General features: G+C 57.8%; 2 protein-coding genes across 4 annotated transcripts; both read right to left on the bottom strand.

Moving 5' to 3' along the window:
- Positions 1-1,679: 1,679 nt before the first annotated feature.
- LOC149861556 (sulfotransferase 2B1-like) lies at positions 1,680-4,333 on the bottom strand. The gene is made up of 6 exons (XM_090052624.1): positions 4,194-4,333; positions 3,878-4,086; positions 3,407-3,533; positions 3,127-3,221; positions 2,247-2,427; positions 1,680-2,026 (listed from the first exon to the last, which is right to left on the bottom strand). Exons 1-6 carry the CDS (start codon positions 4,327-4,329, stop codon positions 1,917-1,919), a joined length of 858 nt encoding a protein of 285 aa, XP_089908750.1. The 5' UTR covers positions 4,330-4,333; the 3' UTR covers positions 1,680-1,916.
- A 4,366-nt stretch (positions 4,334-8,699) lies between these two features.
- LOC149861555 (sulfotransferase 2B1-like) lies at positions 8,700-13,146 on the bottom strand. 3 transcript variants are annotated; one of them, XM_090052564.1, is made up of 7 exons: positions 12,836-13,146; positions 11,651-11,859; positions 10,804-10,930; positions 10,368-10,462; positions 10,056-10,260; positions 9,789-9,935; positions 8,700-9,628 (listed from the first exon to the last, which is right to left on the bottom strand). In XM_090052564.1, exons 1-6 carry the CDS (start codon positions 13,014-13,016, stop codon positions 9,826-9,828), a joined length of 927 nt encoding a protein of 308 aa, XP_089908690.1. In that variant the 5' UTR covers positions 13,017-13,146; the 3' UTR covers positions 8,700-9,628; positions 9,789-9,825. The 3 variants fall into 3 exon arrangements, with proteins under 3 accessions (XP_089908690.1, XP_089908689.1, XP_089908691.1); XM_090052563.1 differs by having other exon boundaries at positions 8,700-9,935; XM_090052565.1 differs by having other exon boundaries at positions 8,700-9,935; positions 10,056-10,236; positions 12,836-13,144.
- Positions 13,147-14,466: the final 1,320 nt, after the last annotated feature.

Here is a 14,466-nt window from a genome sequence, read left to right as displayed (position 1 = left end):
CAGCCCTGCCTGGGCACCAACGTCCCAGACACTCGGGGCTCTCCAGGTGTAGAAGTGCAGAGACCCCAGCCCAGAAGCTGCCTTCCTCCTGGCTCCCTTCACGCCGCCAGGGCCAACAAGTTCCCTGCACCGCGCCCAAGGAGTTTGCATGCTGTGGTTGTCCTGGGCCAGGCCCAGCACCGGTGGCTCTGGTACACACCAGGCCAGCCACCTGAAGGGACACCAGCAGGATGGGCGTTTACACAGGGGGCGAGATCCTGAGGGGGCCATGTGGAGCCCCAGTTGAGGGGGTCAGTGATCAGAAGCCCCAGAGAGCGGGCGATGTGGAACCCCAGGAAGGGAGAGGGGGCTTAGCCAGACAGCGAGAGCTGAGCCCTGACCCCAATAAGTCCTCCACCGTTGGGAGGCAGAGTGTGGCTCAAAGATAACACCGGTCGTAGCACCACGACCTGCTGCCGGAGGGGGGCGAGAGTCCCCTGTGAGACCCTGAGGCACCAGTCATGGTGTGAGGTACCCCAGCTCCCCACATCTGTAAAGAAGGACCCAGAGAGGGGATAAGAGTATGGGTCATACATCAAGGCCTGTCAGAGCTTCCCCTGACTGGCCCAGGTGGGGGCCAGGGCCAGGAGGGTCAGAAGGGCAAGGAGGCCCACCGAGAGGGACACCCAAGAGCCGGGGCCTGGGGTCCTGACTGGCCTGGGGGTGGGCCGGGGCTAGTGTGAGCAGAAGGTCCCAGTGAGGGGACCACATGCAAAGGGGAACCGATGGCAGGGCGATGTATGTCCTGGTATGATGGCAGCAGAGTCCACCTGAAGGGAGGAACCCAGGTGGGGTCCTACAGTGGGATCCTGGGCCCCGTCGTGGGGGACCAGCACGTATGAGAACATCATGATGCCAACAGCGAGGCTTGGGCTGTGGTGTAGGGGAGGAATGGAGCCGCAGATAGCGGCCCCTAGCAGTGGGGCAGAAAATGGGCAGCCTCCCACCTAATTACATCTATTAATTAATTAACCAATTAAGACCAAGGCATGGTAGGCGAGAAGGCGGGCGGTTAGCCCAAGAACAGGTGGGTGGGCCTTGCGGAGATCGGCCCCGGTAGCCCCCCGTTACAGTCATCACAACTTCAGATTCAGGAAAAACACCTAATTCATGGCAAGGATGTGGGAAGAAGAACCAGCTCTCCTTGTCAAGGGTCCAAGCCTAAGTGATAACACCCCAGGCTATGCTAGATGCACAGGCGTTACATCATAAATCCCTCACTTAGCTGGGGTAGAGGGTCTCCAGGATCCACCCCTTCCATTACTGTGTACCCAATGTGGTTGTGAATAAATGCATGCCATTAATAATTGACTGTATTAATCAATGACTGTAAATGTGGGGAAGTAGGAAATTGTGGGTTTGAGCTGTGGAAAAAGGCTCTGAGGTGCTGGGGTCCAGCCTACACCATCCACCCTGGGCCTGAGGATGTCTTTGCATCTCTGCTGCCTTATCTAAATGGTTGTTAAATGTCTGTTTAACTTTCCAACAAAACCACTGTCCTAAAAAAAAAAAAAAAAGTCAGGCACCCTCTCTTTATTCCAGGGCCCCATAGCACAAAGCAAGTCCCTTAGTCCCAGGGTGGGGACCGAAGGCTTCCCTTCATGCTTAGGGCCTGTGGGAAACCCACTGTGCCGTATGTGCCGTAAGCTTGGAGCAGCCAGGGCTACGTGCTGGGTCCATCAGCGTTCACCAGTGGCTGACTGCTGGTTCTTAGTGGATGCTCTTATGGCTGGGGAAGGATCCAGACAGACGGAGGCAAGGCCAGACCTGGCACCTCCCTGGAGGAGCTTCCAGCCCCTGCATGCTCACTGAGACTCCAGTAGCTGGTGATTCCTCCAGGGGGTGGGGATGGGCATGGGCTGGGTCCCACGGGTACATCAGTCCCAGGCGAAGGTGATGTCCAGGCCCTGCATCCACTCCTGGTACACAGCATCGACATGACGGCTCTGCTTCTCTGACAGCAGGTTCTTCCAGTCCCCGCAGACCCCTGAGGAGCCAGAGACCAGAGACATGAGAGCCCAGACCCTGGTCACCCCCCAGGGCCCCCACAGCTGCAGGTCAGTGGTGACCTCAGCCCCTCCAGCCCAGTCCTGGGTTTCCACGCCCTCAGCTCTGCCCCTTGGCCCTGACTCTGCCAGACCAGGCATGTCCTATCAATGCCTCTTGCTCCTGAGCAGTAGCCCCCATGGCCCCAGCCTGGGGCTCACCTTTCCGTAGGAGCTGCCCCTTTGAGTGGTCCATGTACTCGTCTGGCAGCTGCGAGATATTGGACATCTTGTTCCCCCTCATGGTCTGGAAAGAGGCATTCTGCACCACTGAAGAGATGTGCTGATCACTTAGCTCCTTCCCCAGGAAGTGGCAGATCCTTCGCACGCTGTCCCGTGGGTCCTGGGAGAAAGAGGCCGGGTCAGCCTGGAGAGGGCTGAACCCTCGAGGGAGAGCTCAGTCTGGTGCCAGAACCAGGGCATGAGCAGAGGGGGGCCAGGCCCAACACAGAAAGTTTAATTTATTGTCACGGGAAAGAATTATTGTGCTGGAGAAGCACATGGCCAGGGTGGGGACAACCCAGGTACACATTTGACACCAGCACCGGAAACCCGGGCCCCAGACCCCTTCCTGCCCCTGGGAAGATCTGCCCGGGGCACAGAGTGGTCAAGGCAGTACAAGGGCTATGGGGTCAGTGAGGGCTGTGTCCGTGCGCTCCCTGTGTGCCCCTGGCCACCGAGGGCCATGCCGACCACTGAACACCCCCACAGATTTGTTGGCTAGCTGGTATCCATGTGGGCAGCGATGCAAGCCACATCCACCCCACAAGGCCAGGTGTATGTCCCTTGTACCTTCCTCTAGGGGTGGCACCAGTCTCATGGGGCACATTAAGAACAGGGCAGACAGCTCAGTATTAGGTAGGAGAAGAAGCAGAAAACAGAGCAGCAGATGGGGCAGGGGAAGGGGATTGGAGGGCTCCTTGGGGAGGGGCTGTGCTGGCCTCCAGGGGTATCTCTTGCACTGCACCAGAAACAGCCGTAGAGCCCAGGCCCGGGGCACCCCCCACCCCCCGGGGCCACACTGGGCACCCCCTGGCCCTACCTTCTGCAGCTCCTCGTAGGTGATGCAGAGGAAGTTCTTGTGGCCCCGCAGGCCCAGCCAGCCAGCCACGTGGTCGAACCAGCAGCCGTAGGGCACTGCAAGGAGAGGCAGAAGCTGGGGGGCACCCACAACCTGGAGCCGCCTGGCCTGGCCCCAGCTTCCCCCCCGGGTGAGACAGGAGCCAGCCCCACCGCACAGGGGCCGGGGAGAGCGGGAGTGAGGGCGGGGACGGGGTCCGCAGCAGCCCTACTGGGCACTAGCGGGGCCCGCTACTGCTCACGGCTGCCGCTGAGGAAGTCCTGCAGGAAGGTGTCCATGGGCCCGGGGTCCTTGTAGAGGTGCAGGGCCTTGGAGAAGTGGTAGAGCGAGACCAGCACATCCTTGGGGCAGCGCAGGGTGTAGATGACCTGGGGAGAGGCAAGGAGGACACAGTGAGGTCTGGGGACAATGCCAGAGCCGTGAGGGAAGACTCTGTCTGGCCCCATGGGGCAAGGCTGGCTCCCAGTCTCAGGAGGTGGGCTCGGAGCAGAGCCAGGAGGGACCGGGCAGCTCTGGGGTCTGCTCCGATGGACAAGCCGGATTGGTTCAGCCTTGCAGGGCCAGGCCTGGCCTGGAGATGTGGGGGAGAGATTGGGGCTGAACTGAGCAAGACAGGGAAGCTGATTCTTTCTCATCAGGTCACAGAGGAGCTGGAGCCAACTGCCCGCTCTGCTAGTGCCCCCCATGCCAGACCCACAGCCCTGGTCCTCACCTTGGCCCGTGAGCCCTGGAAGGACCTGGGGAAGAGCTGGAGGGGCAGGTGGGAGGTGAGCAGCCGGGGTGGCGGGTACTTCAGGGCAGTTGCCAACCCAGTCTTGGTCTCGATCCAGGAGGCCCGATCCCAGGTCAGCACGCTGCGCACCCAGCTGGGGTCCCCATCACACCAAATCAGGCTCAGGATCTCCAGCATCCAGTTGGTGCCTGGGGGACAGGGAATCACCCCTGCCCTGCACCCACTGCACCCCATTCCCCAGTCTGAGCTCGGCTGGAGCCCGGGCATCTGGATTCCGCTCCAGCCTGGTCCCTACCTGACTTGGGGTAGGAGACATTGAAGATGTCATCATCCCACACCTGGAACTGGCTTTCCACATAGCTGAGGGTCTCGGGTGAGTAATCAAAGGAGGGGAAGAGGACGCCTTTGTAGGGGAAGTACTGTGTGGCCATTGCCCTGCAGCACGCAGCACCACATGGCACAGGGGTTGGGGGTAGCCCATGCTGCACAGATGGAGGGCATGGATCAGGCACGCTGGCGTCTGGGCACTGCTGGCTGCAGGACCCCGTGGGACAGCTGTGCTTCCAGAAATCACGGGGGTGGTCGGGGAGGTGAGAGGGCATGGGTTGACCAGCACCAGGTCCCCAGGTGGAGGCCTCCGTTGTCCCAGACTAGTAGTCTTTACCCCAGGCAGGGGTGGATTTTCAGCCTGGGCAGGTAGAAGGGAGCCTGGTCCCTCCCCATGCTTGTGCTCAGCCAGGAGAGCCTGGGGCGGGCAGACAGGGGGTGTCAGGTCCGGGGCTGGAGGGGCTCTCTCCTATACCTCCCGGGGACTCTGGCCTGGACCACAGTGCTGTGCTGGCCCCAGAGGTCCCTGAGATGGGCAGCGGCTGGAGACCTCCATAGCTAAGTGTCTCCTGCTCTGACTGTCCTGCTGCCGGCACGGCCGCCCAGGGCTGCACTGTGCCCCTGACCCTGTCCAAGGGCAGCTCCAGCCCAACCCCTCTGGCCAGCCCTGCCCCAGCTGGCCTCCCTGCCAGGCCTGCTTTGGCCATGGTGCTGTGGGTGCTCCTCGCCCCTGGGGCCTGCCTGGCACTGCCAGTTGCACGTGGACTGGGAAGGACTTCGAAGCCAGCCAGAAGCCCGTCCCTGCTGGCTCCTGTCCAGCCACAGGGGAGGGCAACGGGGGCAGTGAGGCTGCACCATGGGCACCTTTATTCTCCCCCACGCTGTGGCCTGAGCCCTTGGATCTTCATTTCCCCCTGTGGCGCCCTGACTAAACTCTTCACAGAGGGCTTGGCCCTGCCTGTCCCCTCCATTCCCTACCCCAGCCGGAGGCCTTGGCCCTGCCAGCTGCTTATCTCATCCCCTGACAATGCCACTGGCCTCCTGCCCCCTTTGCAGCACCGCAGCCCCTCCAGCCCAGCCCAACCCAGCCCTCACACCCCCACCCTGTCCGTGCATGGCCCCGTGGCTTGGCTGGGCCCTCCTGCCCCTTCCATGTCCCCCAGCAGCCTGGGCCAGGCCCATCCTCATCCTTGAGCAAGCACCCAGCTGGACCCCTGTAGCACACCCCACGTGGCACTGCACCCCAGCACGCATAATGGGCCAACTGGGGTTGCCAACTTCATATACGGGTACCATGGGGCCAAAGAGAAAGGACATGGATGTGTCAGGGTACAATGTCGCATGCACAGGTTGTGACAGTTGGCTTCAAAAATGCACTCATTTAACATGTGATGCACCCAGCCCCAGCTCCAGAAGTGTCCCCTACAAACCAGGTGTCGTCCCACAGGTGCCCCGTACAGGTCTGCAGGTCCAGAGCTGCCCTTGCAGCCTGAGTCTGGTTACACGTCTCCCCTGCTCTTATCCCAGCCAGCTGCTTCCTCCAGCTTCCTTTTATTTCCGCTTCCCACCAGCAGCTTGGCTTGATTAGCATGCATGGAATCTCTCCCTGATTCGTCACAGGACATGTAGGGGGGTACACATTCACAGCCGCATTATACACACTTCACAACATATTACCGCTGTGAAGCTCCCAGGCCCTCACCCACCAACCTCTGGTCCTCCTTCAGCATAGAGTCACCAAGTGCAAGCAGGGTGTGAATTAAGGGGAAGCTCAGGTGGGACGGGGGGAGGCTGAGGCCCCTCCCCCCCATAAGAGGTGACATCCCCCCTGTAAGATTTGAAAATCAGAACCTGGGGCCAGGGGTCTCTGATCGGACTGCTCCTTCACTTAGGTGAACTTGTGAATCAATGAGCCAATTTCTTTCTTTTTTTTTTTTTTTTTTGCAGACCTCCTGCAAGAGTCAAAGTATAATTTGAACTGTGAGTGCAAGTCATGCCTCACCCATGTGATCGCCTTCTATGATGAGATGACTGGCTCCATGTGTAGTAATTGGGCAATTATAGGGTTAAATTGTTAATCCTGATTATTATGGATGGAGATTGAAAGCTAGAACTCCACCCTCTGTTGTTCCAGAGTTACTTTTATCTTCCTAGTCCCCCCTTGCTGCCATGCATCCCCGTGGATACCGCCACCGCCTGCAGGAGGTTGCCATGCCCCCCCAGCCTCAGGAGTCATTCATGTTCATTATCATCATCATCAATGACCTGGAAGATAGCAGAGTGCCAGTTTGCAGCAAGTCTGCAGATGACAGCAAGATGGGGGGAGTAGTAGATACACTGCAGGGTAGGGCTAGGATTCAGAGAGACCTGGAGAATTAGAGGATTGGACCAATAGAAATCTCATGAGGTTTGACAAGGACAAGTGCAAAGTCCCATACTTAGGATGCAGCAATCCCATGCACCAGTGCAGGGTTGGGGCTGACTGGCTGGACAGCAGCTCTGCAGAAGAGGACCTGGGGGGGGGGTGACAGGAGTATCGCTATCAGAGCCTTCCTAGGAGTGACTCCACCCTCCTGTTATGGAGCAACCACCTGCTTGCTTTCCTGCCACACCTTGATCTTAATTGATTAATTGATTGATGTAATTAGCAGGAGGCCGGCTACTTTATACACCCTGGTGCCAGGGGGCGCTACCTGCAGCTCCTTTTCCTCCCCTACACCACAGCCCAGGCCTCGCAGATGGTACTGACGTGGTTTGACCTGGGCCCTGTCACGCCTTGGCCCTCTCCTTTGCCTCCTTGAGGTTCCTCACAGCCCCCACTTGCTCTGGGGCTGGGGTCAATGCACCCCAAACGCTGCGCCCTCTCTGGCACCAGGGTCCCCATGCTACCGTGGAGCTCCTATGAGGCCTCCTCCAACCCCTAATAGCCTCACCCAGTCCTCTGGTTAAAACAGTAAACACAAGAACACAAAGCCCCCAGGCTACAACATAAAAGCTAGACTGTCCGGTCACTAAACATTCAATCCCTACCAGGGAGAGCACTCCAACCCCAGCAGTGACCAGGGGATGCTCACCATCAGAGCTCGCCCCTTCATCTGTACTAGCCAAGCTCTTCCTCCCTCTGTCACCAGAGGGGAACTGCCCTCCTGGCCTCCTGCCTGGGCTTAAGAAGGGCTAAGCCCTGCCCCTTCCTGTCAGCTGGTTTTGCTAGTTGCCCTAGCAACCAGCAGCTGTGTTGCCCTGGTGACTGTGTTGCCCTGGTGATGTCTCTCCCCAACCGTTTCTGCTTTCAGGCGCAGGGCACCCGAGTGCTCTGCGACCGGAGTGACAGCGGGCAAGAAGCTGAATATGGGCCCGCAGGGTGCCCTTGTTGCCAAGAAGGCTAATGGCCTCCTGGGCTGCGCTGGTAGGTGTGTTACCAGTAGATGAAGGGAAGTGATTCCTCCCCTCTATTCAGCACCTGGGAGGCCACATCTGGAGTCCTGTGTCCAGTTTTGGGCCCCCACCACAGAAAGGATGTGGACACATTGGAGAGAGTCCAGTGGAGGGCAATAAAGAGGGTTCGGGGACTGGGGCATGTGACTTGTGAGGAAAGGCTGAGGGAACTGAGCAGAAACAGCACGGTACATTTATGCAAAGTATATTTTCAATTCATTTTAAAATTGCAGAGAGGCAACCCTCTGTACATATTACAGGCAGCCCTGGGTTGAGACCTGTGAGCCCTGGGTCCTTGCTATGTGGCTGGCTGGAGGAGGTAGAGGGTCCAGGCACCGCCACATAGGACAGTGAGGTGGCAGGAGGCTCCTGTGAGAGGAGGTGCCACTGCCAGAAGTGAGGTTCAGGCTTCTCTGGCCCTTCAGATGCCACCCAATTAATTCCCATGGGGGGCCATGGGGGTCTGCTCAGGGCAGGAGGTGCTCTGGGGACACTTGCACAGGACAGTCACAAACAGGCAGATCTAGGAGTGTAGGGGGGGTGCAGGAGGTGTGGTGCATCCTCACAAAGAAAACAGCACAGATTTTCCTCCAGTTAAAGATAGACTAGAAGCTTTCCTAATATGCTTTGGGGGTTAGACAACCAAACCAAAAACAATACACTCATTAGTCCGTGCATTAATTTGCTAGATTATATATTCACTTTAAAAAAACCACAAGAAATAGGCAAAAAGTTGAAAACGATATGGTGTCATTTGTCCCATAGTCACTCTAATAAAAGATACGTCTCTTACGTAGATTCATAAAACAAAATCCAGCCTTTCAAGTGTCTTGATGGAGACTCCAACTCTACACTGTCAGTCATTTCTACACCTGAGTTAATAGGACCCCACCAGAGTTCAGGTTTTTAACTAGAGCCAAAACTCATATAGCAGAAGAGGGACATGCCCAGGACTGGTTAACAGGCAGCAGAATTGCAGGAGTGATGCAAAAATGCTGCGGTTCATTTCTCGGGAGGCGAAGAACTCTCATACACACTATTAGCAATACAAAAGGTATATTTGCAAATAGGGTCAGAGTGAAGACAAAAGACCACACTCTGCCCGTGAGGAAAACTCTCAGCTGGGTTTTATCCCTTCCCTCCTGGGCACGTGTGCAGAAGCAGGAACTCTTACAACTTATTTCCGGTTCATACAAACATATATGTAAATACGTCACTTCATACGTCGCATGTCCATTATAATTAACTACTTAAGTATGCGGGGCGGATAGGCTTATATGCATTAGCTAATTACGCATGCTTAGAAAAGCTCTCCAGGTTACCAAAAGTTCAAACCCCCCCCTTTCCCAAGGACACAGTCAATTAAATCACAGCCTTTGTAGTTTACAAGAGTAGAGGCAGAGGAGTTTGAAGGTATGTGTGATTTAGTGTTACAAAGAGATAGTAAATTAGCGAGATGTCCTTGGTGGTGTTTCTTCTTATCAGGTACAAGATACAAACTGTGCAGTTTTAACAACACTCTATTCACTATACATTTTTAATAATATTTCTATTTTAATAATATTTCTAACAGGAGAATAGATAGTTTGATTAGAGCAACATGAAAAGCACTGAAAAGGAGAGAGGGTCATTCAGATGTGTGGAGTAGAAAAAGCTTAGCAAGAATCAGGGAGTTGAGCCACAAAATCAATTCATTCCCTTGGCGGTGCCCGAACAGAAATGCTTCTGCCCCTTTAAGCAGTTAGAAAGTTTGGGGGAAGCAGGAGTCTAAGGGGGTGCAACTGCACTACTGCCCCCAGATCCAGCCCGGCAGTCATGCCCACGCCGGCAGGAACAGTGATGGCGATGCCTTAGTGCCGTGTCCCACTCCGCAGCCCCGTGCCATGCGTGTCACATGCATTCAAACAGGATCCATCTGCCTTTGCCAGCAGCCGACTCTGCTGGGTCCTGAGGGATGACCTGAATGGGCTGGGGAGGGACGCAGAGCTCGGGATGGGGATGGTGGGAGGCAAACCCAGACCAGCTGCCTCTCTGGGGGAGGCTGTGGGGGAGCTGCCAGGCCCTTGTGCACTCACAGAGACTCCAGCAGCTGGTGATTTCCCCAGGGGAGGGCTGTGGAGGCTCAGACCTGGGGTGGGGCTGCACAAAGGAGCCTGGGGGCGATGTCAGTCCCAGGGGAAGGTGATGTCCAGCCCCTGCATCCGCTCCCAGTACATGGCATCGACACGATGGCTCTGCTCCTCCGACAGCAGGTTCTTCCAGTCCCCGCAGACTCCTGCAGAGCCAGGCAGGATGTAAGAGCCCAGACCTCAGGTGCCAGCCCTGGGGCCCCCCAGCTTTGCTGGTGCCCCTCACTCCTGACCTGTAGCTCCCCATCATCCAGCTTGGTGCCCACCTTTCCGAAGAAACTGCCCCTTCTGATGATCCATCACTGTGTCGGACATCTGCGTGCCATTGGACATCTGGTTCCCGCGCATGGTCTGGAAGGAGGCGTTCTCCACCACCGAGGATATTTGCTCCTTGCTTAGCTCCTTCCCCAGGAAGTGACAGATCCTCCCCACACTGCCCCGGAGGTCCTGGGGGGAAGAGACCAGCTCCACCTGACGTGGGAAGGGCTGAACTTGTGCCAACGGGCTCAGACCCAGGACTAGACCTCAGGGAGTCAGGGCTGGTTGAGTGCATCTCACCCAGCTGTGGCAGGTCCTACCTGCTGCAGCTCCTCGTAGGTGATGTAGAAGAAGTTCTCTTGGCCCCGCAGGCCCAGCCAGCCAGCCACGTGGTCGAACCAGGAGCCGTAGGAGACTGCACGGGGAGAGAGCAGCTGTGAAAGTAGCCCACAGCCTGCAGAACTAGACCACCCTGCCCCTGCCTGCCCGGAAAGTGAGAGGAGCCTGGAGGCCTGTCCCCAGTTTGCAGGGAGGGGGGTGGGGAGTCTCACGGGGAGGTGCTGGGTGACATGCAAAGACTTTTGGAGACTCTCAACAGAGCTGGGGCTTCTGGGGTGGGGACCAAGGGCACTGTCACCCTGCCGTGTTGGAGAGGGGGCTTCCCAAATTGAATGCAGTGGGTGCTCCCATGAAATCCAGGCTAAGGCAGGCCTGCATGTATTGGGCATAGAGAGAGACCCCCCTGGCGCTGCTCACGGTTGCCACTGAGGAAGTCCTGCAGTAAGGCGTGCACAGGCCCGGGGTCCTTGAAGAGGCGCAGGGCCTTGGAGAAGTGGTAGAGCGAGACCAGCACATCCTTGGGGTTGCGTAGGGTGTAGATGACCTGGGGAATGGGGCACAGGGCTCAGCTCCTCCTACAGCCACTGCAAGCCCTGCCTTCCATGTGCCCTGAGGTGACTGGACCTGCCCAGGGCCCTGCAATGGGGCATGTGCCTGTGGGTGGGAGGGTAAGCCTGTCCAGGGCCCATCCAGGCCTGTTCCTGTGAGCTGAACAGCTCCAAGAGGCAAAGGAAAGGACCACAGAGGCCTGGAGTCACTCAGAGCAGGTGGAGCCAGGCTCCCCTGGGGGCTCCCTCAGCCAAGGGACCTGACACACAGAGAAGAGCAATGCAATGGGTCCCATCTGTCTGGACATGGGGAAGCACTGGGAGAAGACAGGGACTGGTGCCATGTAAGGAGCTGGGTGATGGGGTGGGCAGCAGGTGGTGGTGACCCGGTGTGTCACAGTGCAGCTCCTCTGGGACCCCCTGGGACAGGTCCTGTGGCACATCCTCTCAGGCTGGATGGGGTGAAATGTTTCCTGCAGAGACCGGAGTGACGCTGTGCCCACCCTGCAGACATCCTATCCAGAGCTGCGGGTGCGAGTCTAGGCCCCGTGGTCACAAAACCCAAGCAGAGGTGTTGGAGCCCCCCAGGAAGGGCAGCAGGGGAAGGGACTTGGGCTGGTTTGGAGACAGAGCTGCAAATTATGCAGGGGATATTGGACCTGGGACAGCCAGGACCCCCCACTCCCAATGTGTAGCCCCCTTTCCACCCCCCTCACCTTGGCCCGTGAGCCCTGGAAGGACCTGGGGAAGAGCTGGAGGGGCAGGTGGGAGGTGAGCAGCCGGGGTGGTGGGTACTTCAGGGCAGCTGCCAACCCCATTCTGGTCTCGATCCAGGGGGCCCGATCCCAGTTCAACACACTGCGCACCCAGCTGGGGTCCCCATTGCAGCGGATCAGGCTCAGGATCTCCAGCATCCAGTTGGTGCCTGGGGGAAAAGGGAATCACCCCTGCCCTGCACCCAGTGCATCCCACTCCCCTCCCTGAGCTCGGCTGGAGCCCGGGCATCCGGGCTGCTCCCCAGCACAGGCAGTGGAAGGCCTGGGCAAACAGGGCTCAGGCCTGCTAAACGTGGGGAGTGGGTAGGGCTGTACAGCAGCCCGGGCGCGGGCTCCGGGCAGCTGCAGCAGAGGGGGTGTGGGCCCCACACCCAGCCAGGATCGCAGCCCTGCGTGCGGATCACTGGCTACCCAGTGCAGCAGGCAAGTACCAGCAGACTCTGCGAAGGGGAAGGGGCTGGGATGGGGGAGGCACAGATCAAGACCCCTGTGGTGTTGGACGGAGTGGGGCAGGGGCTGAGGTGAATGGGGCCCCAGCCAGGCTGGGCGGTGGGACAACTGGAGTCCAGGCATGTGGCGGGGCTCCTGCTGCTGTGCACACCCTGGCAGAGGCACGTGCCTCCCGATCTATGCATGGGGCGGAGGCGGCTGCTGCTGTGCACTGGACTCTGTGCCCCACTGCAGCTGCCCTGGGAATGGTGAGACCCGATATGCCTGCTGCCACTAAGCTGCGCTGCGCCCCTTGCCCACCCCAGAGCAGGACACATGTGGTGTCATATGGCTCTTGGGGCAGCAAGTTGCAAAGCACAGCGTGCAGCAATATCTGCCTCCACCCTACACACAGATGGGGGGGACACATGCCCCCTAGGCCTCCACCGGGGTACGCGCAGCAGCCCCCCCACACCCTTGGATGAGCCACCCAGGCTCCGATTGTCCCACCACCCGGCCTGGCTGGGGCCCCATTCACCCCAGCCCCTGCCCCACTCTGTTCCTCGCTGCAGGGGCCTCGATCTGTGTCCCCACTGCCCTTTCCCCTCCCCCACAGGCTTACCTGTTGGGTGGGGTGGGGGGGTTACCCAGATAATTTTTTCTCCCTCCACCTGTGCTCTCCAGCCTGCTCCCTACCTGACTTGGGGAAGGTGATGTTGAAGACATCGTCGTCCCGCACCTGGAACTGGTTCTCCGTGTAGTCTAGGATCTCGGGAGAGTACTCCAGGCAGGGGAAGAGGACACCCTTGTAGGTGAAGAACTGAGTCTCCATCGTGCCCTGGGATGCAGAGACGGGGCCCCAGGGCCTGACTGGCATGGGTGAGTGCTGTGCAGGGTGGGCTGTGCTGTGCACAGGGCCAGGATGGATGGAGGAGCGTAGTCCCGGGGCCCTGTTTTGGGGGGCAGGGACTGGTCTATGCAGGCCCTGCCCTGTCCCCAGCCTGGACCTGCCCAGTGCCACTCTCAGGGTAAACACACAGCCACAGAGCGGACTTTGCCCCACAGAGGTGAGGGGATTCAGCCCTCACCTTTGGACCCATGGCAGAACAAACTGCCAGGGCCTGAGGCGAGCAGCACTGACAGTGGCCTGGGGCTGGGCTGGGCTGGACCATGAGCTGGCTGAGCAGAGGAAACATCTCCCTCACAGTCCTGGGGCCATCAGGAGTGCTCTGGCTGGTTCCCTGTCCCTGTGTCCCCAACCTGCTGTCTCAGGGGCAGAACAGCGGTCACCCACTGCAGCCCCTGGCCCCATCCCCACCCCCACCCCCTGCTCTGCCTCAGGCTCCCATGATAACCCTGCAGTCGGGGTCCACACCTGCGGATCAGACTCCTCCATTCCCCGTCCACCTCCTAGCCAGCAGCCCCCAGCCACAGCCTGGGACCTCACCTCTGTGGGGCCCCAGCTCTGTATATCGGCCTTTTTACTCCCAGGTAGCTGGGGCAAGGCAGGATTTCAGTGGGGAGTGCTGGGAGCAGCAGGGAGATGTCCCAGTCCTATCACCCTCTTTCAGCAGAAAGTCATTGCCAGAAAGTTTGACTTTCTGCATTGCAACCATGTTAGAAATGTACAGTAAATGGAGTATTGTTATAATATTGTTAGAAATGGAGTGTTGTTAGAACTCCACAGTTTGCATCTCGTACCTGATAAGAAAAAAAACACTGCCAAGGACTTTTCTTTCTTAGCTAGCTTTGCTACAGTTTTTCTCATGCTAAATCACTCCCTCCCCCACACTCCTTCAGCCTCCCCCTGGTTCTTCTCATGCAGATTACAGAAGCTGGAATTCAACTGACTGTGTCCTTGAAAGGGGGGTGGGATTTAAACTTTTGGTGACCTAAAGAACTTTCTGAGCATGCGCAATTAGCTGATGCATATTCACCTATCCGCCCTGCATACTTAAGTAGTTAATTATAATATACATGCGATGGGTGAAGTGACGTGGTCACATACATATTTGTATGAACTAGAAATGAGTTGTAAGAGTTCCTGTTTCTGCACACGTGCCCAGGAGGGAAGGAATAAAATACCAGCTGAGAATTTCCTCAGGGGTGCGGAGTAATCTGAGTCCTTTGACTCTGCTCCGACCCTATTTGCAAATACACCTTTTGTGCTGCTAATAAGTGTGTGTCTGAGATTTCTTCGCGTGCGTGCCTCCCGAGAAACGGACCGCAAATTTTTACAACAACCAGATGGGCCCAGTCAACTGGGTCCTGCTTTTTTAAATATATATTTTAAATTGAAACCAGAAATGACTTCCCTTGATCTTTAC

This window comes from Crocodylus siamensis, chromosome 6 (assembly GCF_052110815.1).
Source record: "Crocodylus siamensis isolate JL-2025a chromosome 6, ASM5211081v1, whole genome shotgun sequence".
In the NCBI taxonomy this organism is placed as follows: domain Eukaryota; kingdom Metazoa; phylum Chordata; order Crocodylia; family Crocodylidae; genus Crocodylus; species Crocodylus siamensis.
Note: the sequence above shows the minus strand (reverse complement) of the source record. Positions and strands in the feature narration are given on the sequence as shown.